Raw genomic sequence first — 27977 nt, forward strand, 5'->3', positions numbered from 1 at the left:
AGCGGGACGTCGAACTAAAAAAGCAGAGGTGGGCTAGTAGGGCAGTAAAAGACTACTAGTCTCTCGGGTCATCTGTGTGCAAATCTCCCTGGTGTTTCTGTTGAGGGACAGAATTTTTGTTCGAGCTGTCAAGCCTTCCAGGCGCATATGCAGGGCAGTGAAAGGTCCCGGGCGCTTTTTATAAACAACGTCTGTACTTCAACAACTGATGCAGTGCGTTTGGGGGCGCGTTGAAGTACCGTGGTACAGTATACGATGGCCAGATACGGAACGAGGACAGAAAACCTTCGTTATGCGTACCTAGGTACAGCCACGCGACACACCACAATAGAACGAATGCTGTTGGTTGGTTATGCAAAACCTTCGAAGCAAGATTGACTCAATGACTGTGACTGACCACCGTTTTGTATGGCCAGTGCTGGTGAGCCCCTGTGGATGGGTCTGGACTGCCCCGGCGGCTGATGTGTAAAATTAGGTATCACGTGACCATGTGTCGCAGTCTTGGAAGAGTGAAGCCGACCCTAAACTCTCCTGGGCTTTCTCCTCTTGATCACCTGTCATTCAACTCGGCACCTTCACTGGCTTCCGGCTAACATTCGCTACACTATTCTCTTGCCTCTACCCGTTCACTCGTTTGATCCATCCACATAGCTCATAGGCGACGAGATTCACCTCTATCGCCCTTAATATAACCTTGGCTGTTCGTGAAACGCGCGTCAGTCAGCTCCATCGTAAAAACGCTACCAGTCCTCCTGCTACCAACAACAACCGCCCACCATGTTGCCCAAGGCCTGGCTCTCCGTTTTTGTCTTGACTGTCGCATCGTCGGCCTTTACCCTCGAGGATCTACACATGGACGGTATCAACCAGTACCTCCATCAGGGCAAGAGGCAAGACGCCGAAGGCACTGGCGGCTCATCACCATCCGCCACGCCCGCGCAATCCTCAGCAGCACCTCCAGCGTCCTCCGCCGCACCACCTGCCACATCGTCGGCCGCACCTCCAGCAACATCCGCGACTCCCGAGCCAGAACCCTCAACCACCAACAACCCACCGCCGTCGAACGATCCCACATCCGACGCTCCCGCACCTTCGACTACCGCTGCCGCACCCACTTCCGATGGCGGCAATAATAACAATAACAATAACAACAACAGCAACAACAACAACGACGCTTCAACAACCGCGGCGGGCACGAGTCGCACTGGTGGAGGTGGCGGCGCCGCTAACTCACCGACGGCCACTGAAGATGGCAGCTCTTCCGTAAGAACGACCGCGATTGTCAGGACTTCCGCTCTCTTCGCTACCTCGGTGTTCGAGTATACCACGACTCTCGACACGACCCTGAGCGATGGCAGAGTAACCAAAGCGACTTCGACAGGCACCAGCACTTCCGTCTCCTCCACCGGTGAAGCCGTCGTCACCGACCCGCCCACCGCACAAGCAGGTGACAGCGACAATGGCGGTGGCATTAGTGACTCCAACAAGAAAGTTATCGGAGGTGTAGTTGGTGGCGTTGGTGGAGCCCTACTCCTCGGTGGCATCGCCCTCGTCTTCTGGCGCATGAAGAAGCGCCAAGCACGTGTCCACGAAGACGACGACGACCTCATGGCCGGCACTGGCTCAGCCCTCGGCGACAAGCCTCAGAACGGCACCGGTTCATCGCCCTTCCAGTCGAACCTGGAGCAGTACCACAACCCAGGAGGACGCCCCAACGCAGCTGCCAACTTCTAGGCGAAGCGCAGCCCAACCAAAGTACATAGGCCCATGAGGGCCCATTACGATACCAACGACTATCTGCGGAATTTGTCTGAGCTAGAAGCGATTTTGAGAGACGACAGCACGGCGGAGGATGTATATATTTGCAATCGCGGCTATAATGCACGAATGGCCTCTCTGTGAGTTTGCATCCCAGGCGCTGATTCCGCGATGTTAGATTCGTGTATACCGTCACCATCGTGGTCAGTCAGTCCCACAAGGACTGCGCACAATGTAGATTTAGACGTATACCATCACGTTGAAGAAGAGGCACCACAACCACTTTCGTCCGATCACTCCCCATCATCCTGTCTGTGTACGTTGCGCTTTGCATCGTTACACCTGTTTTAAGTCAGTTGTAATAGAGCGTCATTGCCTTTCTTGTTTGTTTTAGCATAGTCATACCCCAATCCATAGCGCGAAATATCGAAATCAGCATAGCCAAAAAGTGTCTACTGTCCGATTCCTTCTATTACATCACCATCTTCATGCTCTCCTTTTCTCCCTCACACTCGAACAAGGCCGTTCTTCTGCCCGCCTCGTCCTTCTTACGTGTGCAGCGTGCACATGTTTATGCGTTGCCAGGGGTCGAGTCAAGGATCGTGTTTCAGCACCGTCGCAAGCAACCAACGTGTCGACTTGCCCAAACAAGCTTTGTGACCGCTGGGCCCCAAACTCGTTTGGCGTGAGATAATGCATGTTCGGCGCTTCCACGCCATGTGGAGGCGTTTGGCGTTGGGGGCAGTAGGTTATACTTAGATGCGGTTGGCCCCGGGTGGGCGTTTGGAACGGGGATTTGCGTCTTTTGCTCTCTGGAGAGATTGCGATATTTACATTCGTTTGGTGCGATTGAGTCGATTATTTTCAAAGGCTGTGCCTACATACGTTCGGAGGATATTGGCCATCGTGGTATTGAGGTTTTACGCACGAGGTTGATTCACACGCGGCACTTTTCGTCTTTCACGCACGGCATATATTCAGCACCGGCAACGATTCACGCCCGTCAGGTCTTACTACACCGGCATCTTTCACGCACGTCAAAATATTATCATACCGGCATCTTTCAGCAGCGGCAAGATTCACGCACGGCAAACTTCTACGCCCGGCATCGTCTTTCACGCACGGCAGGAGCTTTCACGCGCGGCAAATCTTTACATACCGGCACTCTTCACGCGCGGCATCTTTCACGCACGACACCTTCCACGACCGGCAAAATCATTTCATACCGGCATCGATTCACGCCCGGCACTTTCTAACACCGACAATCGTCTCTGTCGACAAGTCGTCCCTACACAGCCATGTTCCTTCCCACAGCCCTCCTAGCTCTAATCCATCTCGCCCTCCCCGCCCTATCCCACGCCTCGCCACAACCAGCCTTAGTCTCCTCAGACTGGGAGATGTCACTAGTCCCTCGCCACACCCTCTTCCTACGACAAGTATCCGATCTGCAGACCTTTGACGGCAACCTCGGCGGAACGCGTGCATCACCCATTACAAACTCAGGCGACAAAGAACGACCATTCCAGGTCGACGGGGACACATTCACCAGTTTCGATTCTGCGGCGCAGAGAAGTTGCGATAATCAGTTTCAAGGGTGCAGTAACACTGCGAATAGTAATGGAGGAGGTGGAGGTAGGGGGAAGAAGGGGAAGAAGAGGCAGGATGGGGGGTTGAGTGTTAATGACTGTGATGAGCAGAAGAGTGAGTCATCCTTCCTCCCTTACTTTCTAGATATTGGGACGGATTGCTAACAGACTCGATAGGCAAGTGCAACGATGCGCAGAAGAGCGCACAGGTCAAGGACTTCAATAGTGCGGTTGCGAGTACGAACATTGGCCCTGATCCCGACTTTCCGGATTTCGATCTGATTTGCGAGGGGTAGTCGAGGGGAAGAAGTATTTGGTGACTTCCAAGTTTGGTATGGACTATGGACGTGAAGAGACGTGAAGAGGCCTTGGGATGGAGATTAACGCAGCGTTAATAGCATGCGTGCAAAGAATATAATAACGATACATCAACTAAGTACGTCTGAGATTTCATATTTTGACATGAACCATCTATTTGAACTCGAGGGTTGTGATGTCAACGGCTGCATCACGTGCGTGCTCCACGCTAAGTCGGGACGTGTTTACCTCGACTTTTCGTCAACTCTCCACCCAAAAATTTATCCACGAACACGTCTTCGCACACCAAAGCTGAGGTTTGATAAGATGACTACAATCTATTGAGTTGCCACTGCTCATCTTGCATGGTCCTTTCAACGCGCCACAATTCACAATGCCTCCGGCGCTTCTCTTCGCTCGTGCTAAGTCAATAGCACTTCTTTTCTTCGATCAATTTGCATCCTAGACTGCCAGAAACCCTAAAAAAAAGGCCGATAGCTTCAATGGCACCCAAACCTCGTACCGTGACAGCTAAGGCGCTGCAATCTCTACTTGTACACATCGGCGCACCATCCTCAGGAACAAAAGCAGTACTACAGGAACGATTCCGACGCGATATCGGAATATCTCATCTCTCCAAAAGTCGACCGACATGGCCGAAATCTGGAGCTGCAAACAAGAAGCTCCGAATTATGAGCATCGACATGGGAATCAAGAACCTGGCGTTTTGCGAGGCGGAGGTATCTTACCCATCGAAGGATAGCCTGGATGCGGAAATGAAAGTCTTGAGATGGGAAAAGATTAACCTCACGGAAGCCCCAGGGGACGAGATACAGAGCGAAAAGAAATCTTCACGAAAGGACAAGACCGCGAAGCAAAGTGCGGAGGGTGCTGACGAAGCATCGGACATGTACTCTGCGGATTCTTTGTCCAAGACAGCTTACAGCTTAATCAAAAACACGATTCTAGCAGGCTCGCCAGACATCATCTTGATCGAAAAGCAGAGATGGAGATCTGGCGGTGGAAGCGCGGTGCAACAGTGGACTTTGCGGGTCAACACCTTGGAAGGCATGTTATGGGCTGTACTTCAAACCATACACGCCCAAAGACTAGAGAACGGAGCTTCAGCATCGACTACAGCAAAGCTTTACGAAGTCTTCAGTGCAGATCCCAAACGCGTAGGACAGTACTGGCTCACCCGAGCTGCTGGACGCCTTGCAGAAGGAGACGAAGAAGTCGCTAAACCAAGCGAGAGCAACGAAGACGAAGCGGCGACTCCCAAAAAGACTCTGAGTCGATCCAAAGCAGAAAAGAAGGTCAAAATCGCTCTCCTCCGCTCTTGGCTCACCGCAACACCCGCGTCCACGGCATCGGTAACACAGAACACTGTACCAGGCATAACGTTCAGTTTCGCGCCAGATGCAGAGAGTACCCGTCAAGCGCTCCTATCGATCTCAACATCCAAACGACGTAAGAAAGCCAAGGATGAATCAGACGACGTGCTTCCAGCTGCAGCAGTCGCAGGCTCTGCGCTTAAGAAGCTGGATGATGTTACGGACTGTTTCCTTCAGGCTGCTGCGTGGGTCAGCTGGGAGTCGAATCGTCTGCAGCTGCGGCAAGTGTGGAAGCGGAATAAGAGCGGTGATGGAGGGGTGGAGGAATTGACGGATGAAGTTATGTTGGAGATGATTGAGAAGATTGAGGAGGTTTGATGTGGACTTTCTCTATCGTTGCTCTAGCCATGAATATGCGATGGATGGGACGAACACAAGAAGATACCTAACACACGCGCATGGTTAGCTGCTCATGAGCTGTTAGCATGGGCATACTGCGTCGAGGTACCGCGACTTCGCAGGACAGCGTGTGAAGTACCCTTCGAGAATTAGGCACGAAATCTTCACATGAATTACCCAAGCAATAACATCGGTGTCTTCCTTAATCACCCCAGTCTGGTGTTGCTCAGCCCACACCCGGTGTCAAACAAAGAAACGAACCATGTCTGCACACCCCCACTTCGCGCCTCTGACGTGGCACCCTTCACGTTTTCACATGCAAACCTCAATCAGTCATTCCCTCATGCAGCACACAGCCTTCTCAATCATCATATTCTTTTCGAACATGCGGTATATTTTTTGATAGATTTCGAAAATTCCCAGAAGTCTCTATTTCCGCTTGACGGTCTCGGTGGCGCAATGGTAGCGCGTTGGACTTCTACTAACTGTATCCATGGTTAATCCAAAGGCTGCGGGTTCGAGCCCCGCCCGAGATGCTTTTTGCTTCCTTTTTGCTGCTATCCACTCATGTACAGTACAGTGTGATTGTTTGGATGGATGGAGGGTTGGTTTGGTTGCGCGCGGATGAAGCTTGCCAGACATTTTTTTTAGGCTTGGTGGGGAAGGGCCGAACATCAAAACTACACTGCCATTCTTTACGTCGGTTTAATTGTAGGTAATTCATGTGTATTCATTTGACTGGGAATAGTCTATTGCTAGGATGATTTATGCGCCGTGACACCAATAGCGCCGTAGATGCTCACTTTTGCCTGCTTATACAAAATTGACTCAATCAGTCAGCTCCGCACTCCGGGTGACCTCCTCCTTCATCTCCCTGCCTTTCGCAGCTAGAAGGTTGAGCGCACTGCCAGCCATCACAAATCCACATTGATCGTGCGAGAGTGTGTGTTTGGTCTTGACGACCTTCTCGCTACCGTCCTTCTTCTTGAGGACAAGCTCGACTTCGCCCTTGCCGCCGCTCTTCAGCACGTCCAACAGTCCCCGTGTCGCGACCTGGTCACATGCTTCGAAGGCGTCGTAGTCGGCTTCGTTGGCGAAGGTGAGTGGGACGATACCTTGCTTCTTGAGGTTGGTCTCGTGGATACGGGCGAACGACTTGGCTAGGATGATGCGGCCACCGAGGTATCGGGGCTGTAGGGCTGCGTGTTCACGGGCAGAGCCCTCGCCGTAGTTGTGCTCTGCGACGACTAGCCACTCGATGCCCTGGTCGCGCCACCTCTTTGCTAGTTCTGGGATACCGGACGTCTTACCGTCGAAGTCGTAGGCAACGTTGACTTCATCGGTCTGTGCGTTGACTGCACCGATGAGTGTGTTCTCGGAGATGTTGGGGAGATGGCCCTTGTACTTGAGCCATGGACCGGCAGCCGAGATGGTGTCTGTTGTGCATTGTCCCTTGACCTTGTAGAGTACTCGCAGGCCTGTAAACTCCGAGCCAGGGAATGCTGGGAAAGGATCAAGGAGTGCCAGACGGGTGGATGTAGGCGAGACAATGACATCCACGCTGGCGTCGGGGACACCTGGCGTAGGCATGAAGTCTGGGTTACCGTCTGCGAAACCAGCGGTAGGGAGGTCAGAGCCCTTTGGCGGCGCGAACTTGAAAGGCTTGCCGTCAGGTGTCGGGATGCTGTCGGTCATTGGGTTGAAGGTCGTAGAGCCAGAGTACGACATGGCAGTAATGAGTTCGGGAGAAGCGAGGAAGTTCATGGTAGCTCGGTTGCCATCGTTGCGGCCGGGGAAGTTGCGGTTGTAGGAGGTAAGGATAGCGTTGGATTCGCCCTTCTTTACATCGTCGGTACGCTTCCATTGCCCAATGCAGGGACGTCGAGGTTGTCAGTACTTGGAATCAATCAGGATAATCTGGAAACTCACCCGCAAGCGTTTGCCAGTACAGTGCCACCAGCAGCAGTAAACGTTTGAAGGGTTTCATCCCGTTCTAACGTTGCTCGGATCTGTTCACTTCCTGGGGTAATGAAGAAGTCCGCCTTGGGCTTGAGACCCGCTGCTAGTGCCTGCTTCACAATCTCTTCTGACCGAGTCATGTCCTGGTATGAGCTGTTTGTGCAGCTACCAATTAGGCCCGCACCGAATGTTTGTGGCCATCCCTTCTCTTCAACTACAGACTTGAACTTGGATAGAGGTGTTGACAGGTCAGGGGTGAATGGTCCGTTGATGTGAGGCTCGAGTTCCGAAAGGTTGATCTCGATAACTTTATCATAGGCGGCTTCTGGGTCAGGTCGAAGTAGGTTTTGCTGCATTGGTGAACCGGCGATCTTGGCAGCGGCTTCAGCGATCGGTCCGCGATGTGTGGCTTGGAGGTAGGGGATATGCGCAGGAGAGAAGGGGAAGAGCGAGGTAGTTGCGCCGACTTCAGCGCCCATGTTGCTATATCGTATTAGTACTTGTCCACGAGTTGAACTATGTAAGGGTCTCACCAGATAGTCGCCATGCCTGTGCAGCTCAAAGACTGCACACCAGGGCCAAAATATTCAATGATGAAGCCAGTACCACCCTGCACATACGTTAGCCAGAAGTACTTCACAATGTTCAAGATGACATACGCGGACGGTCAGCTCGCCAGCCAGTTTCAGGATCACATCCTTTGGCGATGCCCATCCGCTGAGTTCTCCAGTAAGTTTCACACCCAAAATCTTGGGGGCCTTCAGCTCCCATGGTGCATCCACCAGAGCATCCACTGCGTCCGCGCCACCAACACCAATGGTAATCGATCCCAGACCTCCAGCATTCGGTGAGTGACTGTCTGTACCCAAGATCATGAGCCCAGGAGCACTGTAGTTTTCCAGGACAGACTGATGAATGATGCCAGCGCCGGGTGGCCAGAACTCGATTCCGTACTTCTTCGCTGCCGACTCAAGGAAATCGAAAACCTCCTTGTTGCCCGCTATCGATTGTGGAAGGTCGGTATCGGCGCCCTTCTCTCCTACGATCATATGATCGCAGTGAATACTAGCAGGCACAGCCGTACTCGGCAACCCACAGCTCATAAACTGCAACAGCGCCATCTGCGCACTCGCATCCTGCATCGCCACGCGATCCGGCTTCAACTTGAGATTCGCCTGGCCCCGAATATCCCTTCCTCCATTGGTGTTGCTCAACAAAGACTCCTCAGGACTCTCAAGATGCGAATAGAGGATCTTCTCTGCCAAAGTCAATTGGCGAGACGAGCCCAGTACGCGCCGGACTTGTTCGAGCCGCGAGAGAAGTTTGGCGTACGGTGGGGTGCGCGAGCCGAGGTCGACGTTGCGCGCGGAGGGCGGCGAGTGCGATGTGGCTAGGCATCTGAGCGGTTGGCGGAGGGAGGAGAGATGAGGCTGTAGAAGGGGTGTCAGCGTCTTTGTGCCACTTAGAGGTGTAGTAGAGAAGCGCGATGACGATGACTATTGCGGAAGTCGCATGGGGTTTGGAGAGATGTTGGGCGGCCAATGGTATGTGTAGACTCACCCTGCAGTTGGCTGCTTGACCAGCACGAAGTATTTGCGACCGCATCTTTTCGTAGGTTGTCCGTGGCGGCGACGCGGTGCGAGCACGTCAAAAATGGTGCCTTCAGAATATACCGAGCCGACTGCGGAGATGCACGCGAGTCATATGTACCGCGGAGAAGGAAACTCTCTGACCCAATCACAGCACGCGTCAAAGTAATCTGAGAGATGACGCGATGGGCAATACCATTCTTAAATTTAAGCTATAGCAATGGCACTGGTATCCTAACTAAAATGACAACTCCAGATTGGCAGACTATTACCGTGACTGAGACGATGCTCCGTACCTGTAACTAAACGTGCCGAAGCGTAGAGAAACCCTCAAAACCAATCCGCCACACCCGCCGTCAGTCAATATGCAAAGGCAAATCGGACTAGTTTCGATCAATCAAGTCAAGTTGAAAGGCTGTCGTAAGCGCGAAATCATAGTCGTTGCTTCGGACTTACAAACCGGGAGGTGGAGGGACGGCGCCATAGTTGGAAGGCGATGCAGCCGGTGGAGGCGGCGGTGGAGCAGCGTAGCCGGATGGCTCTGAAGGCGGCGGCGGTGGTGGTGCAGCCGCGCCAGCGCCAGGAGCAGGCGACTGTGTCTGGCCATAACCGTTCTGAGCATAGTACGCGGCATACTGCTGTTGCTGAAGTGCGAGGTACGCTGCATATCCACCGTACGCCGCATAAGGATCAGCCTCTGGGTTCTGCTGGTAGTAGGCAATCCATGCTTGTGCCGCATTCGCATCGTAGGCTTGGTTGTTAGCATCAGCAGTCGGCGTTGCAGCAGCAGGAGACATGATTGTGTCCTGGCCGCCGTAACCGTTCTGACCCTGAGCGCCGTAGCCACCGTAGCCGCCGCCTCCTCCGTTTCCTCCACCGTACCCGTAGCTCTGGCTGCGACCATCACGGTCACCGCGATCTCCACGGTCGCCACGATCGCCGTATCCCGGTCGTCCACCGCCATAGCCATCTCGGTCGCCGTAACGGTTCGGTGGAGGGCGTTCCTTGTAAGCGTGGTAATCCGACTTTACCTTGTCGAGGAGCTCGTCGCAAAGTTGCTTGGCTTGGGCTACGCCTTCGGGACGGGGTCCACTACGATCTGTCAGTAATTGGAGGGTAGGAATGGCGGGGTATACGAACGCGATGTGGAGGTACATGGGCTCGTCGCTCTCTTGTCCGCTGTTTGGCTCCATGAAGCCGGAACCGCGGCCTTTGATCTGAACTTTGCAGCCTGTCTCCTGTTGAATGAACTTGACGTTGTCGCCACCGCGACCGACAACCTGTGCGCGCAAGTTAAAGCCGCTGATAGGCTCGAGACCTACGGAAATCTTCTCTTCGGGCCACTTGCGCTGGGAAGAGTTAGCAACATGTTGGATGACAGACAGGGTGACATACTCTGCCAAATTCGTCGCGCTCGAAGTTCTCAGGCTCTCTACGACGGAAACGACGTTCGTCTACAAGGTTAGGAAGGTCCTCCTTCATCATCTCTTCGATCATCTCGACAGCCTTGTCCAGGCCTTCTTTGGAGGTGCTAGTGATGCGGAGGTACAGCGGCGGGTTCTGTTCCCGTTAGCTTTGTCGACGAGACTCTGTGTGTTCACCTACAGTAGCAGTTGCCATGTTCTTGTCAGGGTAGTATTCTCCGCGAGTAGTGACATCTTGCATGTATAAGCAGGTATTCTAAAGGTTAATGGTTGTAATCGGGGATGCGTACCGGCGCCAGTCTCGTCTTTGATCTAGATGGCACATGGAGGTTAGCATTTGATAAATGGGGTGGGGTGCTAGATCAAGTAAGCTCTGACTCTCATTGAGAGATGCGCAAACAGAGACCAACTCCAGCCCCGCAGCACACGCACCAGGTGCAGCGCAGCAGAGCATGGAGAAGGCATGATCCTACATGATCAGTGGACAGCAAAAACAGTTATTTACCCTCTTTTGTGTAGCTCCTTTAGTCAGTGTATAGCGATTACGGAGATCATTGATCTCAATGTCTTTGATGTAGTCACCATCCTGCTGGTACGTCTCGTTGTTTATGGCCGCGGCGGAGTTTGAGGCGGGCGACTTGGCGACTGGAGGAGTAGCGGCCTGGGTCGTTAGTTTTGTCCTGCTTGGAAAGATATGGGTGAACTTACAGAGCGAATCGGTGGCACGTCGACATGCTGGATGCCCTTCTTCGCCTGAATCTGCGCGTTGATCCTCGCAGCCGCTGCCGCCGCCTTTGCTGCCGCCTCGTTCTTGAAGTTGGACGATGCAGGGCTGTCTGTGCCTTCACGGGCGATCGGGCTACGGGCGCGATGCGACTCGGATTCCCTCCGCGACGGCGACCTGGAGCGACGATCTGAGTCGAAGCGCGAGCGGACGGGGCGCTCGGCATCGTCGCTATCAAAGCGCGATCGGGGGCGGCGTTCTTCAGACATGATGCGAGTGGCCGTAGCGATAGTTGTCGGTTTGCGGTTGGGTGAGGCTCGAGTTGGTGTTTGTCGATGAATCTTAGGCTCTGGCAGGAGCGACTCGCTTATTAGCGTGCCGCGGCTGAACCTGCCTGTTCGTGGCCTGGTGGCTCCTCCGACAATCGGCCGGGGATTCTATTTCACTTTCTGGGGCAGTTTGACGTGAAGCCCATCCACATCCGCAGTCACTCCTCGCCTCCTCGCCTTCACCGCGACCTCTGCCCGCCATGGCTTCCCGGAGAGCAATGCTGCCGCTGCGCAGTCTGCTCAACAGGCAATGCGCCGCCTCCCTCCGCCAGCAGCAAAGAGCATCCAGCTCCTCGTCGACCCAGGCGCTGGCTTACAAGGCCCTTCACCGTCGCATCGCGCCCCTTCCCACCGAAGACCGTCCCCCGGCGTGGTCGGCGCCCGCTGCCGTCAGCAACATCCTCTACGAAACCCCACTGCCATCCCAAGCTCCGCCCAAGAGCCACATCCTCAACTGTTTGGTACAGAACGAGCCCGGTGTGCTGTCCCGCGTATCCGGCATCCTGGCTGCCCGCGGCTTCAACATCGACAGTTTGGTCGTCTGCAACACCGAGGTGGACGACCTCTCCCGCATGACAATTGTGCTGCAAGGACAGGATGGTGTCATAGAACAAGCCCGCCGCCAGCTCGAGGACCTGGTCCCAGTATGGGCTGTGCTTGACTACACCCAGTCGCCCCTCGTCCAGCGCGAACTGCTCCTCGCCAAGGTCTCGATTCTCGGCCCGGAGTACTTTGAGGAGCTGCTTGCGCACCACCGAGAAATGGCCCAGACCCCGGAGATGGAGGAGCAATACGAACCAGACATGACAGACGAGGAGCGCAACGCAATGGCACAGGAGGCTGCTCGCGAGTCGTTGCGGAAAGACTATCACCCGACAAACCTGCCCGTCAGCCAGGCGCTCCGACACAAGCACGAACATCTTCGCGCGATTACCTTCATGACTCATCAATTCGGTGGAAAGGTGCTCGACATCAGCACAAACAACTGCATAGTAGAGGTTTCCGCGAAGCCTACCAGGATTGACTCCTTCATGAAGCTAATTGCTCCATTCGGTATCCTGGAGTCCGCAAGAACTGGTAAGCACCGTGGGTTGTTCACGCATGGCCGATTTGCTAACCACACACAGGCCTCATGGCTCTACCGCGCTCCCCGCTACACAACAGTGCCGACGTGGAGGAAATGGAGGCGCAGGATGTTGTCGACAACAGTCTGCTCCCTCCAGGTTAAACGTCTTGAAATGCGGGCGGTACCAAGTTTGTTCAGTGTCAACATATGCGGGCGTTTAATCTACGTGTATAGTATGGCGTTCAATCAAGGCAGAAGACGGCATTCCAAGTCGGAGCGCTTCATTCATTTGAGACCAAACACCCTCTTCTTCGACACAACGTGAGACGTACTACGCGTGATGTATACATGTCATGCACGGCCTACCCCAGGTCCTGCCCCACAACAGAATCCAGTCGTTCAAGCATGTTACAGCGTATGGCAGGTGAACGGGTACCGCTGCGGGGCCCGCGGAAGCCTCGTACGAGTGAGCAACCGGTCGGATGAAGCTAGCGACGTCTAATACCTACCGTAATACACGTTGCCCAGCCGGCTCATAATGTAGAGAACTTCGGACCGGAGCATTGAAAATTCGGACCGACCCCATCAACTACTAGTATACTGCCAAAAGTCCATCTACCTCCATCTGCACCAACACCCACAATATTTTCCCGAAGCCTACATTCAACTCGTGAGAACCTCTTATTAGCAGCACAATGTCGCAAATCCCCGTTCCCGCTGGTCTCATAGAAGACACGCTAGACCACACGATCGAAATTCTCGCCAAGCAATTCGAACCCGACGCTTTTCAGCGCTATATCCTCCTGGATGAAATGCAGGGTTCTGGCAAGACGGATATTGGAGAGGAGATGAACAAGGAGGTTTTTGCGTTTATCGTGCCGGATTTCATCAAGGCGGGAGCGAGGTGTATGACGGTTCCTGGGAGTGGGGTGGCTAGTGTTTGGTAAGTACAAGATATATCATCATGAGATATTTCTCTTTCGAGAAAGGTAGCATTTGAGAAGAAGGATATTGGCAGGTTTTTGAGGTTGGAACATACTAACGATGTGTTATGCAGGACACTAGAAGAAGTAACAGAAAACTACACCGAAGAACCACACAACCCACCCGCCGTAACAGAACTAAACTCCCTCGCTCATCACGTCCGGAAACGCTTCATCCCTCCCCAGACAACTCACATGCTACATCTAGTCCTCTTAGCAAACGACCGCACTCACCCCTCTACCTCAAACCCGGCTAAAGTCAGTGACCTCATTCGCCCTGTCCTTGATATGGCGAGGGAGAAGGGGTGGCCGGTGGTTCTGGAATCCACGTCCCCGAGGAGTAGGGATGTGTATACGCATTTGGGGTTTCAGTTGTTGGAGGAGATTGTTGTGGGGAAGGGGAAGGTTGATGCGGAAGGGAGGGGGCAGGAGGGGGGTGAAGGTGTGAAGCTTTGGGCGATGATGAAGTGCTGAGATTTGCTCAGCGTAGTTGTTCTGGGAAGTGCGCTGGACTGTTACTGTGCGTATATCGCTTACTGTTTCAAGACTGCTCAAGTGTTCTGACCTATACGTAGGGTTATTGCACCATGGATTTTGGACGCAAAGAGCCATTGGACTCAAATCTGTTGAAGCACAGGCTATTATATCATCATTATCAAGACATTTCAGCGATCGCCAAGTCATCTGTGACCGCATCACCAAGACCAATCGTATATGTAACCGATATCTAAGCAACTCGTCCTTCACATGAAGCAGCAAGAAGCAAGCAAGCAAGCGAAGCGCCCCACAAACCTCAATTCTGAGTCGATTTCAACCCCTACCACCGGCAGTATTACATCTCGAATCCTCACAATTACTCGAACCGACATACCACGTTGAAGCCCTGAAAACCACACCGATCACCCACGTGGGCAACACACGCGTCGCAAGTGGCAGAAACGTTCCAAACGTCTGGGTCTGGATCATGCAAGCGCGATGTCATATACGGCGTTCTAGCGATCCTACATATGCAGCACCCCTGCTCGTCATAGCGGAGCCGGTATAGGCAGGTGAGCACGCGACCTTTCAAGACGCAGTACTAACAGCATGGAATGGAGACGCGCAGACGTGCATGCAGATGTTGATACAAGCATCGCCAATGTGGCGGACAAGTGCCGTAGCTCCGTGGAACTCGGGTATGCATATCGATCCTTTGAGAGGATATGGATTGGTTTGGCGGATTTATTTGCAGAAACCTCATCTCGATGGTCAAATTCGTGTACTTGGATATGTGGGATTGCCACTCATTTCCTTCAGGACTTGTGATTTGGAAAAAAGGTAGACTTAGTGACGAAACTAACGGCTGCCTTCATCCTTCGCTCTCGTATATCAAGTTCATAATGTTTGGTCTGACTCACTTCGTCTCCATCGTCTAGCACGTCCAGAGTCGTGTAGCTCCTCGGAGGCGCTCAATTGAGCCAGCACTACCGCGGCTCCACGGGATGGGCATGATGAAGCTCCACTTCGGCAATGGTCCAGGTCCCTGCGACGGGTGGCCGGCGGCCGCAAGTGCTATCGTGTGGGGACGGTTGATGAGTATTCATCGCTGTTGTCTCTCATTGACCAGATAGATGCGGGGACATGTTGTTATCGTACTGAAGAGAGGGTTGTGTGCAAGGAATAATCATGCGACAAATTTCTTCCGCGGCTCCAATTATGTAGACATGTCTTGTGTGGTGTAGAGAGCATCCCTGGTTCGTCTCGCAACAGGCAAGTGGAGGTTCGTTAAGCTGCACGTCTATCCTTGTCTAGATGCAAGCTTTTCTTCTCCAATTTTCTCCAGATACTTGCATTGGCCAATCGCATTGGTGTAGTGACATTCTGTCGTCTTTCCTGGCAATACATCCTGCTGCTTGACGATCTAGATTGACTGTAATGGCAGCCACAGCTGAGGCTTCGTCTCGATGTTCAACGTGCCGGCACTGCGCGGTACATGCCGGTTGCCGCTTTGAACTGTGGATCGTGATGCTTCTCTGCAACACGGCAGACGGCTAATGTCGTTTGGCCAATTCGAATCGATTATGGCGTGCGGGAGGTCAACAAGTTCTCTCGTGAAAATGTTACCTAGGTAGACCATGAAGATGCTGGGTTGTTAGTAGTGGTTGGTCACACGTTGAGGCTGTACTGTAGACACTCTGGGCTGACCCTTGAAGAATGATAAGCTTACCTTAGCAACCGAGGTTGAACACCAGGGAACACGTTCAGTCGTTCCCTCCCCGTCATACGATAACATTGGGTGTTGAGTGGAGATGATATCCCGGCTGCATGGGATGTGGGCCCTTGCGCACGTACAAGGATGCATGCGTAGCACCGGAGAAGGGTTCCAAGGTTCCATCATAGCGTGGATCGAAGCTATCGAGGAACACCTGCGCTCGATCGATAAGTACATACACCCTTCATAGCGCCATGTCGTTCTGGCACTTTCACTCTAGGTTTCCGCACTCGTCTCACATTTAAATTTCACATACTCGGCTAGCAGCGCGTCATAAGCCGGATATCTTGGCATGACGACGGCGGAGGTGTTATCTTGATTCACCCAGTTGAAACCAACGGTACGTAGTCCGGCTGGCGCCCTGTCTCGGCGGTTCAACGGTCCAACGGCTCAATTGCTGCTCTGACTGTGTGAACGTGCAACGCTCGCACGTATATTGCACGACCGTGCAATCATGAACCCTCGAGGGCTTATCTGACCGTGCCAGTTTATCGCTTTCATAATTCATAACAAACCCGTACGACGCAACCAATTGGGCCTATTTCCACCACCCCACTTATCAATTTGTTGGAATGAAGTACGGCGACACTCTCAGACAGAGGTCCATACCAGAATGGGGCCATTGTGAGTACCACGCCCGCACGCTACGGCGCGACACGGAGAGCGTTCCGCTGACAGACGCGCCTACAGATAACATCGACTACGACTATCTCAAAGACCTTATCAAGCACCAGACGACGCCCGGCACGAACAAGGCCGTATCCATCCCAGGCCAGGGCGAGAGCACCGAGCGCGCATTCGGCGACACCTTCTTCAATGTTTTGGCACAACAACATGACCGCATCAACCTCTTCGTGCGCAGCAAGAGCGGCGAGATCGAGCGCAGGCTGGAACACATCAGCAAGACGCTAGACCAGCTGCGCGCACGACGCAATCCGGCGAGCGGGCGTCTCCCCGCGCGGATCGTGGAGAGATATGCGAAGATAGATGCAGACGTCGCAAGGTAGGCGGGATGCGCCGGAACACGCGTAGAGAGAACGCCCGCTAACACAACCGCAGGACCGGAGAGGAGATCAGGTCGCTCTCGCGATTCCAAGTCACGCAACGGACGGGCTTCATTAAGATCCTCAAGAAATACAAGCGCTGGACAAAGGACAGGGAACTCAGTCATGTGTTTAAGCAGGAGATCAGTAGCCGGCCGGATAGCCTGTTCCAGCTGGATCTGGGCTATCTCCTGGACCAATACATCGATGTGCTCGACGCGCTCCGCTCCGCTTTTGATGCCGATGGCACGTCTACGTCGCATGCCGAGAACACCAACGGTCAGTCGTCCGCGGCACACATATCTAGAAGCATTGAGAAGGGCGGGGATCTCGACTTTGACTTGGTGATGAACACGGTGCCTTTGGGCTCCAAGGGCAACAAGGCAACGTACTGGATACATCCAGACCATATCGTCGAGGCACAGGTCCTGTTGCTCCAACATACGCGCCTGTACGTCAGCAAGGCCAGACGGCACGCATCAGGCAAAGGAACGCCTCTTCGCCGCCATTCCTCCACAACCAACCTCGATCCGTACCTTGGCAGCGAAGACACCACTGGGGTAGTTGTCTTGGACCACCCTGAAGCTTTCGCGTTCAAGCAAAACGCAAGTACGATTGGAGCGACGGAAGAACTGCAGGGAAGCATCGGCATTAAGGCCGCTGGTCAAGTGCGGTGTTGCGCATCTGGCGAAGCCGCGGTTGTTGTATGCACAGAGGCGGATGCGCAGGGGCAGTCACCGGTAGCCGTCAAGACAGCCAAGATGGAGCGCAAGCGTCTGCAAAGCTTTCTCGACACTTCCGTAAGAGAGGACAACATGAAGCATTCTGAGAATGGATCGGCTAAAGACGATGCACCGGCGGTTCGACAGTGGCTTGCTGAGCACCAATCCACCAAGCCTATCACTGGTGCGGTTTCCAAACGCACACGATTCACCGGACTTCACAACAACTCAACAGGAGGCATATGGGCGACACTGGATAAAGACATCTGTCTGAAAGATTCATTATACAAAGATTTAGCAGATGACGACTGGACTTCGGCTGCTCGAGCAGAATCAGCAAAGAAGTTCCCTCATGCGGTTCTAGAGATTCGGCGTGAAGGCAACCAAGCAATGGCGCTCATCCAGACCCTTGACCGCAGTCATTTGGTACGTCGATATCCAGGATTACATACAATCAGTATACTAACTATCGCAGGTTGAACGCGTTCGAGGTTTCTCATTAGAAGCACATGCTGTCTGGACTTGCTGCAAACCCAGCGCCATGTCCGCCCCCTTCTGGATCTCCCTCCTCGAGAAGGATATCCGCAAACTGCCAGAGCCGGTGAAGAAGCGGAGTCGCAGAGGCCGGGAGAGCGCAACTGGCTCGCAAGTTGGACTATCGCCTCCAGCAACTTCGACATCCAACACCTCATACGATGGACAATCCAGCCCACTGGCTTCTCGTTATGAGGAGTCCTCTGCGACTTCAGTGCACGAGTTTGTCGATCCGCCACCACTACAAGCTTTCCGGAAGAAGAGCCGAAAGCCCTACTCTGATTATCCTCCACCAATGAGCCGGACCGAGCCAGAGCCGGAAGTGCAACAGAGATACTGGAACGAGTACGACCACCCCGAAGACGAGGAAACTGGCTACTACATCTACGTCGACCCTGACGCGCCCATCAAATACCCAGGCCAAGATTTCGTCGAAGCACTAGCAAGAAAGACAAAGAAGCTCTTTGGCAGGAACGACAAAGCTGATGAGGCATCACTCTCCGCTGCCGAAGACTCAGATGACGATACGATCGACTCGTCCCCCATACTACACGCCGCAAACTACGGAACAACAGACACCCACGGGCAGTCATCGAACCGCGATGGCTACTTCAGTACGCTCTTCCGCTCCCTCCGCGACCCACGCCACGATGCCGACCTCTTCAATGAGCGTCGCGCACTGCTCGGCCAGGTAGAAACGCATCAACATAAGATCGAAATGACTAAACTGCGCTTCTACTCTACCGCACTGGGTGCAGCTGTTGTCATGGACCTCATCTTGGGGCTCATGACGATGACGAGTCGGAAGAAGGAAAGAGGTGTTGTTGATGCGGCTGTCCTGTTAGGCACTATTAGTACACTGGTGCTTTGCGTTGTCGCGGTCATCAGCATGCGGACAAGGCAGGAGCGTCTGGGTGCGGTGCATCAGGGGGCTGTGCTGAGTATTGCTGCTGCGGTTGTGGCGTTGGATGTTTTGTTGTTGTTGTGGGTGTTGAGGATATGATGGGATGGGGTGGAGTAATGGTTTGGATGCGTCTTTGCATGTGTGGTGTTGTGTTTGGGTAGCTAGGCGTTTCGGTGTTTGAGAAGTCTACCGCTGTGCTATGGGCAGGGAAGTGTAGACGATGGAGCTGCTGGCGCTTAATTAGTTGTACGTAGGTTCGGAATATACCCTGTTGTTACACATTGGCCTTGCTATACTGTGGTATGGATGTGATGCTGTCCCGTTCTGGTGTCTGGGCTCGAGCTCCAGTAATCGATAAGCTGATCCTAGACGACAACGCCCGGCATGCCCAACATGGTCTACCGTTTCCAACGGCCCACAACACGCCCGACTCTCGAACAATCAGCCAACTATGCCCGCGACAGGTCATTGGATGGATTACTCGGAATTCCAACCTGCGTATTCCGCCGGAAGCAATACACACGGCTTCTCCAAGGGGAATCCGCCATGGCGGTGGGTCGATGCTGCCCGAATAGAGTACTCTTGATGAGCCGGTTCTCCTTCGGTCACTCTTCCTTGATGATTGTCGAGCGACCTCGGGGTATCACAGATCGCTCCAGGGATCATGCGGACGTTGGGTATGGATCTCGACCAGGCGGTCACCTTTCGAGAAGCGCACTCTTCACGTCAACGATCTGGTACCTTACAAAAGCTCATGGATGATTTCGGAACTCCAGAAGAACTCTCTGATGCCAATCTTGCGTTAGAAGACTTGGAGCTGCGTTTCAGACGACCGTCACCGATTGATGGGAATACGTCGCCAGTCTACCTGAAGCGGATAGGACCGCAACACAGGACACACCGACAAGTTTATAGGGCTGTCATACCTCGTGTAGCCATACCTGAGTGTACGGTGAAAGGGGTGAGGCGTCCAAGAGAAGACGGGATCGTCGCCAACATGCTCAACAAAAGTCAATGCTTCCGACACATGTCAAGCTTGTCCCCACATAGCATGAGATCATCATGAGGCTCTGCTCTTGGCAAACCGGGGGCTGGGACGTTGGGGGTGTGCCGCACCCGCCGAATCTGTGATGGGAGCGGAAGCCCTCTTCCTAGTGGCAGCTAGCTGCATGTCGACTCTGTGCATTTATCTTGTCTACATGAGCGGCCTTGAGGTTTGGAAGATGCGCGGCCGCGAGGAAAAGTTGCCATGCCACGCGCTGCTTTGGTAGGACATCAAGGCACGACCCCGCCGCATTATCTCGGCGTGATGATGCACAGACGCGTGGAAATCGGCTGGAGATGAGCCGCCAGAGTTTATGGAGGAGAAAGTGGACCGCAGTCGCCGCGAACTCCACCTGTCGTCATCCGAAGCGTATGATAATCAGATTTTGCAGCTCCCAATTGCCCATTTGTCCTACATCCTAAACCTACGGAATAATTTATACTCAGCGCCATGGTCGCCATGCCATTGTAACTCGTTTTTGAGGTGAGTTGAATTCCGCGCCTACACCCAACGTTATCTCCGATGCGCGGGCGCGCTGACAGTCGATGAAGCCTCCCAGGCTCAGCACATCTTTATAGCATTTCCATCGACGCATTTGTACATTAGACCAACACCGCCTGGAGCGACTGCATCTCCAGACCTTATACCCCACCCATAAAGCATCATGGCTGCCCGACGAGGAAGCCGCTTCATCAAGCCGCTGCTTTACACAGCTGGTGCTGGAGCAGTCGGTGCATCCGCCCTCTACGTTACCCTACGACCTCGCGATATCCCCGGCTCAGAAGCCGCCGCAGTCCCACCACCCACATATGGCGAGGGCGGTGTCTTTCGACCACCGTCATTCCCCTCTGCCAAGAGCCGCGATGAGCAGATTGCGCAATTGAAGCGCAGCGCAGGTGTCGTCTCGCAGGTCGCCGAGAAGGCAAAGAAGTGGCTTGGTGGAAGTGGCTCTACAGCGGCAGCAGCTGAGAAGGCTGAAGAAGAGCCATATGACCTGTTGGTCATTGGTGGTGGCGCAACTGGAGCCGGTATTGCGCTTGACGCTGTTACAAGAGGTCTGAAGGTTGCGCTCGTCGAGCGCGACGACTTCAGCAGTGGTACTAGCAGTAAGAGTACAAAGCTGGTACACGGTGGTGTACGATACCTAGAGAAGGCTGTCTGGAACCTCGACTACAACCAGTAAGTTGCCCCAGAATGTTATCCATGCGATTTCTGACTTCGTTTAGATATGCTCTCGTCGTTGAAGCTCTCCGTGAGCGTCGTTACTTCTTGGACACCGCGCCTCATCTTTCACAATGGCTCCCGATTATGATTCCGATCCAGAAGTGGTGGCAAGCGCCCTACTTCTGGGCTGGTACCAAGTTCTACGATTTCCTCGCTGGTTCAGAGAACATTGAGAGCTCGTACTACATGACAAAGAGCAAGGCTCTGGATGCGTTCCCTATGTTGAAGAAGGAAGGCCTTGTCGGAGCCCTTGTTTACTACGGTACGTTTAACGATCACTCATTTTGCGGCAGGAACTGACGTCACTAGATGGTGCACACAACGACTCCCGCATGAACGTTTCGATCGCCATGACCGCTGCGCTGTACGGCGCAACTGTTGTCAACCATCTCGAAGTCACTGAGCTTGAGAAGGATGCCAATGGTCGTCTGTGCGGAGCAAAGGCCAGGGACTGCATTGCTGAGCGCGATGGCAAGAAGTCTGAATCGTTCTCCATCAAGGCCAAGGGTATCATCAACGCTACCGGTCCCTTCACCGACTCCATCCGTAAGATGGACGACCAAGAGGTTCAGGAAATCGTCGCCCCTAGTTCCGGTGTTCACGTCATTCTCCCTGGTTACTACAGTCCTTCAAACATGGGTCTTATTGACCCTAACACTTCCGACGGCCGTGTCATCTTCTTCTTGCCATGGCAGGGCAACACCATCGCCGGTACAACAGACACTGCTTGTGATATTAAGCAAGATCCTGTTGCTGGCGAGGAAGAGATTGACTGGATTCTCAAGGAGGTTAAGCGCTATCTGCAGCCTGAGATCAACGTTCGCCGCGGCGACGTCCTCGCTGCCTGGTCCGGTATCCGTCCTCTCGTCCGTGACCCCAACGCGAGCGCGACTGAGGGTCTTGTCCGCAACCACTTGGTTACCACCTCTCCTTCCGGCCTGATGACTTGCTCCGGTGGCAAGTGGACTACCTACCGCCAGATGGCCGAAGAGACTGTCGACGAGGCGATTAAGGAGTACGGCCTGAAGACTCAACCGCTTGTGAACCCCACTCTCGTTAGTGGTACTGAGGTCAAGGACGAAGCTCCTCTTGACGGCACCTGCCAGACCCACCGTGTTCGACTTGTTGGTGCTCACGGCTTCTCCAAGACCCTGTTCATCAACCTCATCCAGCACTACGGCATTGAGACTGACGTAGCCAAATACCTTTGCCAGGCTTACGGTGATCGTGCATGGACCGTCGCAGCTCTCGCATCGCCCACTGAGCAGCGATTCCCTGTCCGCGGCGTCAAGATGGCCGAGCTCTACCCATACATCGATGGTGAGGTCCGCTACTGCGTCCGTCACGAGTACGCTCAGACGGCCACCGACGTAATCGCGCGCCGCATGCGCCTGGCTTTCCTGAACGCCCAGGCTGCTCTGGAAGCTCTCCCCAAGGTTATTGACATCATGGCCGAGGAGCTAAAGTGGGACAACAAGCGTAAGGACGTTGAGTGGAAGAACTCTGTCACTTACCTCGGCTCCATGGGTCTGCCCAAGAACAAGCTCTCGCTCACCCGAAAGGATGTCGAGAGCGGCCACGTCGGCAAGTACACAGATGAGGACTACCACCTCTACGCTCGTCACGGTACGTCACACTCCGACGAGGAAGCTTGTGCAAACCTCTTTGCATTTGGAATTCGGCTAAATGAAGTATTTGCAGATAAACCCGACGAGCTGCTTCAGTCCGACAGCAAGTTCGCAAGCGGTCAGAACCCCGTTATCGGCCGCGAGTCAAAGGTCAACAAATAAGCGTACAGCTACGCACTCACAAATCTGACATTGGGGCGGAGGACCTGTCACATCCTCTCCCCCAATACACATCACTCGCATACTGTACCATCCTACTCGGCGCGGAGGCGTATTCGAGTCGACTTGCATCATATTGTTGGCGCTCGATACCATCCGCATGACTGGCGTCCTTGTCTCCATATCGCGATATGTATATAATCGTCTACTCTTAGCGTTACCTGAAAGAATTGAGTTGACTTTGTTGCGCTCTCGATATGCTACAGTTCTGTCGTTGCTATCTATCTTTTTGCCGAGGCTGGCTGCTCTCACCGCTCGCTAGTTTCTTCTGTCTCCACTGATACCCACATTCCGCTCCTCTACTGCGATATCTTCCAAGAGCGTGGTCCATTATCTTTACAAATGACCTTGAGTGGGTTTGGTTGTCTGTGGTCTTATCTTGTTCAATCTTGAGGTTTGTCATCACTGGTATCAGCGATACCAACTCTTCTTCAGTAGTATAGTGGTCAGTATTTCCGCTTGTCACCAGTATTGGCAACTCGCGGGAGACCGGGGTTCAATTCCCCGCTGGAGAGTACTGTCGCTCGTTTTTTGTTCTTTTGTGGGGATTGGTATAGAACTTCGATCGGGTTGAGCTTTTTTTTTGGCCTGCCATTATTAAGCTATCCTTGCTCAGACAGAGCTCACGTGGGATGCGGCCTGGAAGCTCCATGCTGTCGCTTGGTTTTTCAGTGCTGCTACTGCGACAGTGAGCTGCCTGTCGAAAAGGCCGCCTAGCTAATCAGTGAAGCCCGACGCAGTTTTTTCGACATACTACTGCCCGTTCGCCCAGTTATCCCAGGCCTTCCATCCCAAGTCCGGAAGGTGCATATGCTTTCTTAGTTGTTGAATGGGCTAGGGGTAAGTGTACAATTCTTACTCAACCGACACTCAGCCTGGACTGATAACATGGCAGTTACATCGAGGACTATGGGTCAGACCGGAAGTCTCGCCTTGATCTGATGAAGAACTTGGAACCGACTTTGTGTAGGATATCGCAGCCATGCAGAACAGGCATCAGGACACAGGGCAAAACATGTTTATGCTCTTTGCCTGACTTAGTCTCTTCCGGGTTTCTAGGATGATGTCTCGTTCAAGGATCTTCGCCCACGTGCTGTCAGCCCCAGGTTTCCCGTTTTACGTAGCGTCAGGCTGGACGCGAGTCAGATTATGCTTTACTGGGAAGAGAAGAATTCTGGCAGTCTGCACGGTGAAATTCCGCGTTCCCGTCGTGGCCTACGGCTCCTCATGGTTACCCTGGTAGAGCCATAGTATTCTCTACATGGCCATGACAGGGCTGTGCATGAGTTATCATACTCTGGATCGCTCAGTCTACTCCAAATCGTAAAGTGGACTGAGTATGACGACGGACTTGCACGCCGAGCAAGTAGCATGCACCATCAAGCAGAACTCCATCGAGATCTCAAGGTTCATGCGTTGTAGTGCGACACCATGGTCTTGTAGCCCATGCTGCACTCGTTCATTCCATTGAGCCGGTTCTTGACGGCGTCGACCTACGCAACTGTTCAGCATGACCTGATACGCTCTTCGTCACGCTCTCTCCAGCGTGGGGGCAACTCTCGCAAACAGCTGGAACTTGCCTCGGCAGGCTTCAAGTTCTAAGACAGGTCGTCATTTCAAGCGTGCAGCAGACGGAATGGACCGTGATGAGAGTTTGGTGATCGGGTTCGAAAGGCTTGGAAATTCTTGGATCCGGGATCAAGTCCACAACATTGGGTTGAGAGAAATTGCAGCCTGTGAGTTGATCGATATTCCTGTTCGGAGATTTATGAACACTGCGGGAGCAGGCATTCCAAAAAAGGAATCCATCGGTGTCTTTCGCCGCGCAACAGATCTTACCTAGTTTTGGGCTATTGTTCTACCACTCAATCCTCAAACCAGGTCTGAATACCCCTTGGTCAGATCTTGGGCCTCAGAGCATCGTCACGCATGGCTTCTCGGCGACTTGATTCGCACTTGCCGGCAACCTCCACGTACCGACGCACACGAGAAGCGACGTTGAGCCAATGTAGCCTCTGATATGGCAATGCCCGCCCGTTCCCACGTCAATTACGTCTTTGCAACTTCTACTTCAGCCTATAGATCTTGCGGCATTGAAACAGCTGCCTCGGTATTATTGCGATCATAGTAGTTCTTGTCGATCTTTTCTTGAGAGTATGCAACATGACCACAGTCTGGCGGGAATAGGCCATGCGTCATTGGATACTTGCTTTCCCCGCAATCCATCCGCATGGGACCTTGTGAGCGCAAACAGCTTCTTTGGGGAAATGATCGACGCACCAAGCTAGTTTAGGCAAGAGACGTGAACTAGTCCGTGCGGAGCGTAAACCTTCCGTCCAGGTGCAACGCCACTGCCAGATGAAGAGCTACCAAGCAGGTACGCATCAATAGTCCCATAGCAGATGCGAACTCGCTTTCGGAAATGGCTCCTAACTACCTGTCTTGCCCCGCCTAGACCTCAGAACATCGCCGCCGATCGACTCCGGGGTATGTCGATCATCTACTACACACTGCGAAGTCAGGGGTGGAAGCAGTGTCTCAGCCAATCGAGGTGCACGGATATTGGAGACTTGCTGGCGGAGATGTAGGGTTTTGACAGCGTGCAAGGAAGTTGCCTCGGTCCCGATCTACGTCTCTCGATCGAGAAACAGAAGTTGGATAGGAGATGATGGCAAAAGATTATAAGTAGAAGACTCAGACGACAGAAAGAAGATCATCCTCTCAGGTCACCTCGAGTAAACCAAAACAGTATACTTCGGGATTACTATTCGTCATGCATACTCTTTCTCTTCTCCTCCTCCAGGCCTCAGGTGCCATGAGCTACGGCTGGGTCGCTGGCCAACCTGGTGTCAACTCCAGGTTGTTCGCACGCAACGCCGAAGTCAAGCGCCAGGCCAACTGCCCTTTCAACCCTGTTCACAAGGGCGCTGCTCCATACGTTGCTCCTTACACTTACTCTGGAGCTAAGAACGGTGTTCCCGGTAGCCAGAAGGGTGGTATCAAGGTGCCAGCAGACGGCGACAAGGCTCACGCCTACACTGCTCCTGGATCCAACGACATCCGTGGACCCTGCCCAGGATTGAACGCCGCAGCCAACGTAAGTAGCATCCACTGCGAGTACTATATATTTGCTAATTGAAGGCAGCACAACTTCCTTTCACACGATGGTATTACCAACTTCCAGGAGTTGGTCGACGCCCAGCAGAATGTCTACAACGTAGGATACGACCTTTCCGTCCTCCTCGCTGTCCTCGGTATTGAAGCTGGTGGTGATGTGCTCTCCGGACGTCTCAGTATCGGATGCGATGCTACGTCTCGCACTGCCACACTCCCTCTTCTGGGCAGCCAGCCCGGTCTTGATGGCCACAACAAGTTCGAGGCCGATTCTTCGCTCACACGCAACGACTTCTTCCTTGCCAACGGAGACAACTACAGCTTCAACGGCACTTTGTTCGCGCAGATGAAGGCGGTCGCCGACACCACTTCCGGTGGAAAGTTCGATCGTGAGGCCCTCGCCAAGTACCGCAGCAACCGGTACGACGACTCTGTCGCAGAGAACCCCAACTTCTACTTCGGTCCCCTCTCGCTTCTCCTCTACGGAGCCGCATCCTTCCTTTACGAGCTCTTCCCCAGCTACGGTGATAAGGGTGTCCCAGATCTCGCAACCATGAAGTCCTTCTTCGGTGCCGTTGAGGACTCTTCTGCCCCAGGTGGCTGGCGTCACGTCCCCGAGCGCATTCCCGAGAACTGGTTCTCGCGTGTCGAGCCCTACAAGAACATGGATGTCACCAACGAGATTCTTGCCCAGTACGTCAAGTACCCCAAGCTATTCGGTGGCAACGTTGGCAAGGGCAACTTCGACGGTCTCTCTACTCCATTCGATATCATCGTCGACGGAAAGCTGCCCAGCGATGCTACCGCTGCTCAGCTTACTTGCCTGCTTTACCAGCTGGCTGTCAACCTCATCCCCAGCACCGTCAGCAGCGTTACCGACCTCACAGATGCGTTGATCGACTTCTCCGCCGGAAAGTTGAACCCTATCTTCAAGGATGCTGGATGCCCCTTGATGGTCAGCAAGTAAACCACGCTTCACTGTTGAGCATGCCAGCAGCTGTTACAGCGCAGGCTGAGCTCCAGTTGAGGAACAGTCCTTAGTGAACCATGATGTTTGAGAGCGAGGCTTAACCTCATGGCACTAAGGACATCAAGTCCTTGGGTGTAGTAAATAGTAAAACTAATTGCAATCCATCACATCTTATCAATTATCTGAAATGACCCGAGTGATGCAGCATCGATGTAAACTAATCCCGAAAGTTTACGAATTCCAAATGAAAAGTGTCTCGGGTTTACTTCCGTGGCCAAGCGTGTAAGATGGCGGACTACCTATCTAGGTAAGTAGCTTAGCGGTGTTGACGTCATGCACCTTCGAAGACCAGCCTCAAATCTCGAGTCTATGCATCATGCTTCGCAACACATTTCCTATCCGGTGCGTGAAGCGATTCTGCTCTAATACAACGCGTGCGATGTGATGAGCGCAGTGATCTCTTGTTGTGAGTTTTGCTGAGCTTTCCATGGATACACTTGAGAACATGGCTTTCGGTTCCAGAGACTGGGTACATCCAAAGAGCAACTTTGCAGCAATTCTGAGGCGCACATTCTTTCCCATCGAGTTTGTAACTCAGGTACCACTATGGTGAAAGAACAGGTTGGTGGTGCACTTTGATCAAAAGACGAAAAGTGGAGGTTTGTAAATTCGCACAAAGGCAGAGTAATGCACTGAATTAACACCGCGGGTGCTTTGGCAATAACCAGAACACCTCACGAACAACCGTTCTTGTACCTATAGCCGGAAAACACATCACCGTTGCATATCGATATGGTCTCTCAATTCTAATTCCCCGTCTTATACGCCTCGCCTCATCGTCATTGCATGATTGGTAATGATTTCGCCGTCCGTAT

The 27977-nt window shown here is 53.3% G+C and overlaps 10 protein-coding genes and 2 non-coding genes across 12 annotated transcripts; 10 read left to right on the forward strand and 2 right to left on the reverse strand.

Moving 5' to 3' along the window:
• Positions 1 to 777: 777 nt before the first annotated feature.
• J4E87_003530 (uncharacterized protein) lies at positions 778 to 1734 on the forward strand (the record flags this gene model as incomplete). The annotated part of the gene is made up of 1 exon (XM_049375157.1): positions 778 to 1734. One exon carries the CDS (start codon positions 778 to 780, stop codon positions 1732 to 1734), a length of 957 nt encoding a protein of 318 aa, XP_049235079.1.
• Positions 1735 to 3056: 1322 nt separating this feature from the next.
• Positions 3057 to 3640, forward strand: J4E87_003531 (uncharacterized protein; the record flags this gene model as incomplete). The annotated part of the gene is made up of 2 exons (XM_049375158.1): positions 3057 to 3459; positions 3522 to 3640. 2 exons carry the CDS (start codon positions 3057 to 3059, stop codon positions 3638 to 3640), a joined length of 522 nt encoding a protein of 173 aa, XP_049235080.1.
• A 504-nt stretch (positions 3641 to 4144) lies between these two features.
• Positions 4145 to 5353, forward strand: J4E87_003532 (uncharacterized protein; the record flags this gene model as incomplete). The annotated part of the gene is made up of 1 exon (XM_049375159.1): positions 4145 to 5353. The coding sequence occupies one exon, from the start codon at positions 4145 to 4147 to the stop codon at positions 5351 to 5353; it is 1209 nt and encodes a 402-aa protein (XP_049235081.1).
• Positions 5354 to 5819: 466 nt separating this feature from the next.
• Positions 5820 to 5910, forward strand: J4E87_003533. The gene has a single exon. It is a non-coding gene; the product is annotated as a tRNA-Arg (tRNA).
• A 292-nt stretch (positions 5911 to 6202) lies between these two features.
• J4E87_003534 (uncharacterized protein) lies at positions 6203 to 8938 on the reverse strand (the record flags this gene model as incomplete). Its single annotated transcript, XM_049375160.1, has 5 exons — positions 6203 to 7231; positions 7324 to 7816; positions 7867 to 7943; positions 7993 to 8763; positions 8894 to 8938. The coding sequence occupies 5 exons, from the start codon at positions 8936 to 8938 to the stop codon at positions 6203 to 6205; spliced, it is 2415 nt and encodes an 804-aa protein (XP_049235082.1).
• A 436-nt stretch (positions 8939 to 9374) lies between these two features.
• J4E87_003535 (uncharacterized protein) lies at positions 9375 to 11339 on the reverse strand (the record flags this gene model as incomplete). Its single annotated transcript, XM_049375161.1, has 6 exons — positions 9375 to 10271; positions 10318 to 10482; positions 10528 to 10580; positions 10637 to 10658; positions 10852 to 11007; positions 11055 to 11339. The coding sequence occupies 6 exons, from the start codon at positions 11337 to 11339 to the stop codon at positions 9375 to 9377; spliced, it is 1578 nt and encodes a 525-aa protein (XP_049235083.1).
• A 260-nt stretch (positions 11340 to 11599) lies between these two features.
• Positions 11600 to 12627, forward strand: ILV6 (acetolactate synthase, regulatory subunit; the record flags this gene model as incomplete). Its single annotated transcript, XM_049375162.1, has 2 exons — positions 11600 to 12476; positions 12527 to 12627. The coding sequence occupies 2 exons, from the start codon at positions 11600 to 11602 to the stop codon at positions 12625 to 12627; spliced, it is 978 nt and encodes a 325-aa protein (XP_049235084.1).
• A 533-nt stretch (positions 12628 to 13160) lies between these two features.
• Positions 13161 to 13922, forward strand: J4E87_003537 (uncharacterized protein; the record flags this gene model as incomplete). The annotated part of the gene is made up of 2 exons (XM_049375163.1): positions 13161 to 13408; positions 13523 to 13922. 2 exons carry the CDS (start codon positions 13161 to 13163, stop codon positions 13920 to 13922), a joined length of 648 nt encoding a protein of 215 aa, XP_049235085.1.
• A 2349-nt stretch (positions 13923 to 16271) lies between these two features.
• J4E87_003538 (uncharacterized protein) lies at positions 16272 to 19001 on the forward strand (the record flags this gene model as incomplete). Its single annotated transcript, XM_049375164.1, has 4 exons — positions 16272 to 16323; positions 16390 to 16702; positions 16759 to 17890; positions 17940 to 19001. 4 exons carry the CDS (start codon positions 16272 to 16274, stop codon positions 18999 to 19001), a joined length of 2559 nt encoding a protein of 852 aa, XP_049235086.1.
• Positions 19002 to 20611: 1610 nt separating this feature from the next.
• J4E87_003539 (uncharacterized protein) lies at positions 20612 to 22961 on the forward strand (the record flags this gene model as incomplete). Its single annotated transcript, XM_049375165.1, has 4 exons — positions 20612 to 21126; positions 21174 to 21433; positions 21481 to 22797; positions 22873 to 22961. The coding sequence occupies 4 exons, from the start codon at positions 20612 to 20614 to the stop codon at positions 22959 to 22961; spliced, it is 2181 nt and encodes a 726-aa protein (XP_049235087.1).
• Positions 22962 to 23446: 485 nt separating this feature from the next.
• On the forward strand, positions 23447 to 23533 carry J4E87_003540. Its single transcript has one exon. It is a non-coding gene; the product is annotated as a tRNA-Asp (tRNA).
• Positions 23534 to 25376: 1843 nt separating this feature from the next.
• J4E87_003541 (uncharacterized protein) lies at positions 25377 to 27099 on the forward strand (the record flags this gene model as incomplete). The annotated part of the gene is made up of 4 exons (XM_049375166.1): positions 25377 to 25395; positions 25474 to 25505; positions 25822 to 26115; positions 26164 to 27099. 4 exons carry the CDS (start codon positions 25377 to 25379, stop codon positions 27097 to 27099), a joined length of 1281 nt encoding a protein of 426 aa, XP_049235088.1.
• Between the last annotated feature and the right edge of the window lie 878 nt (positions 27100 to 27977).

The sequence above is a fragment of the Alternaria ethzedia genome, assembly GCF_023757985.1.
Source record: "Alternaria ethzedia strain BMP 0044 chromosome Unknown scaffold_6, whole genome shotgun sequence".
In the NCBI taxonomy this organism is placed as follows: domain Eukaryota; kingdom Fungi; phylum Ascomycota; class Dothideomycetes; order Pleosporales; family Pleosporaceae; genus Alternaria; species Alternaria ethzedia.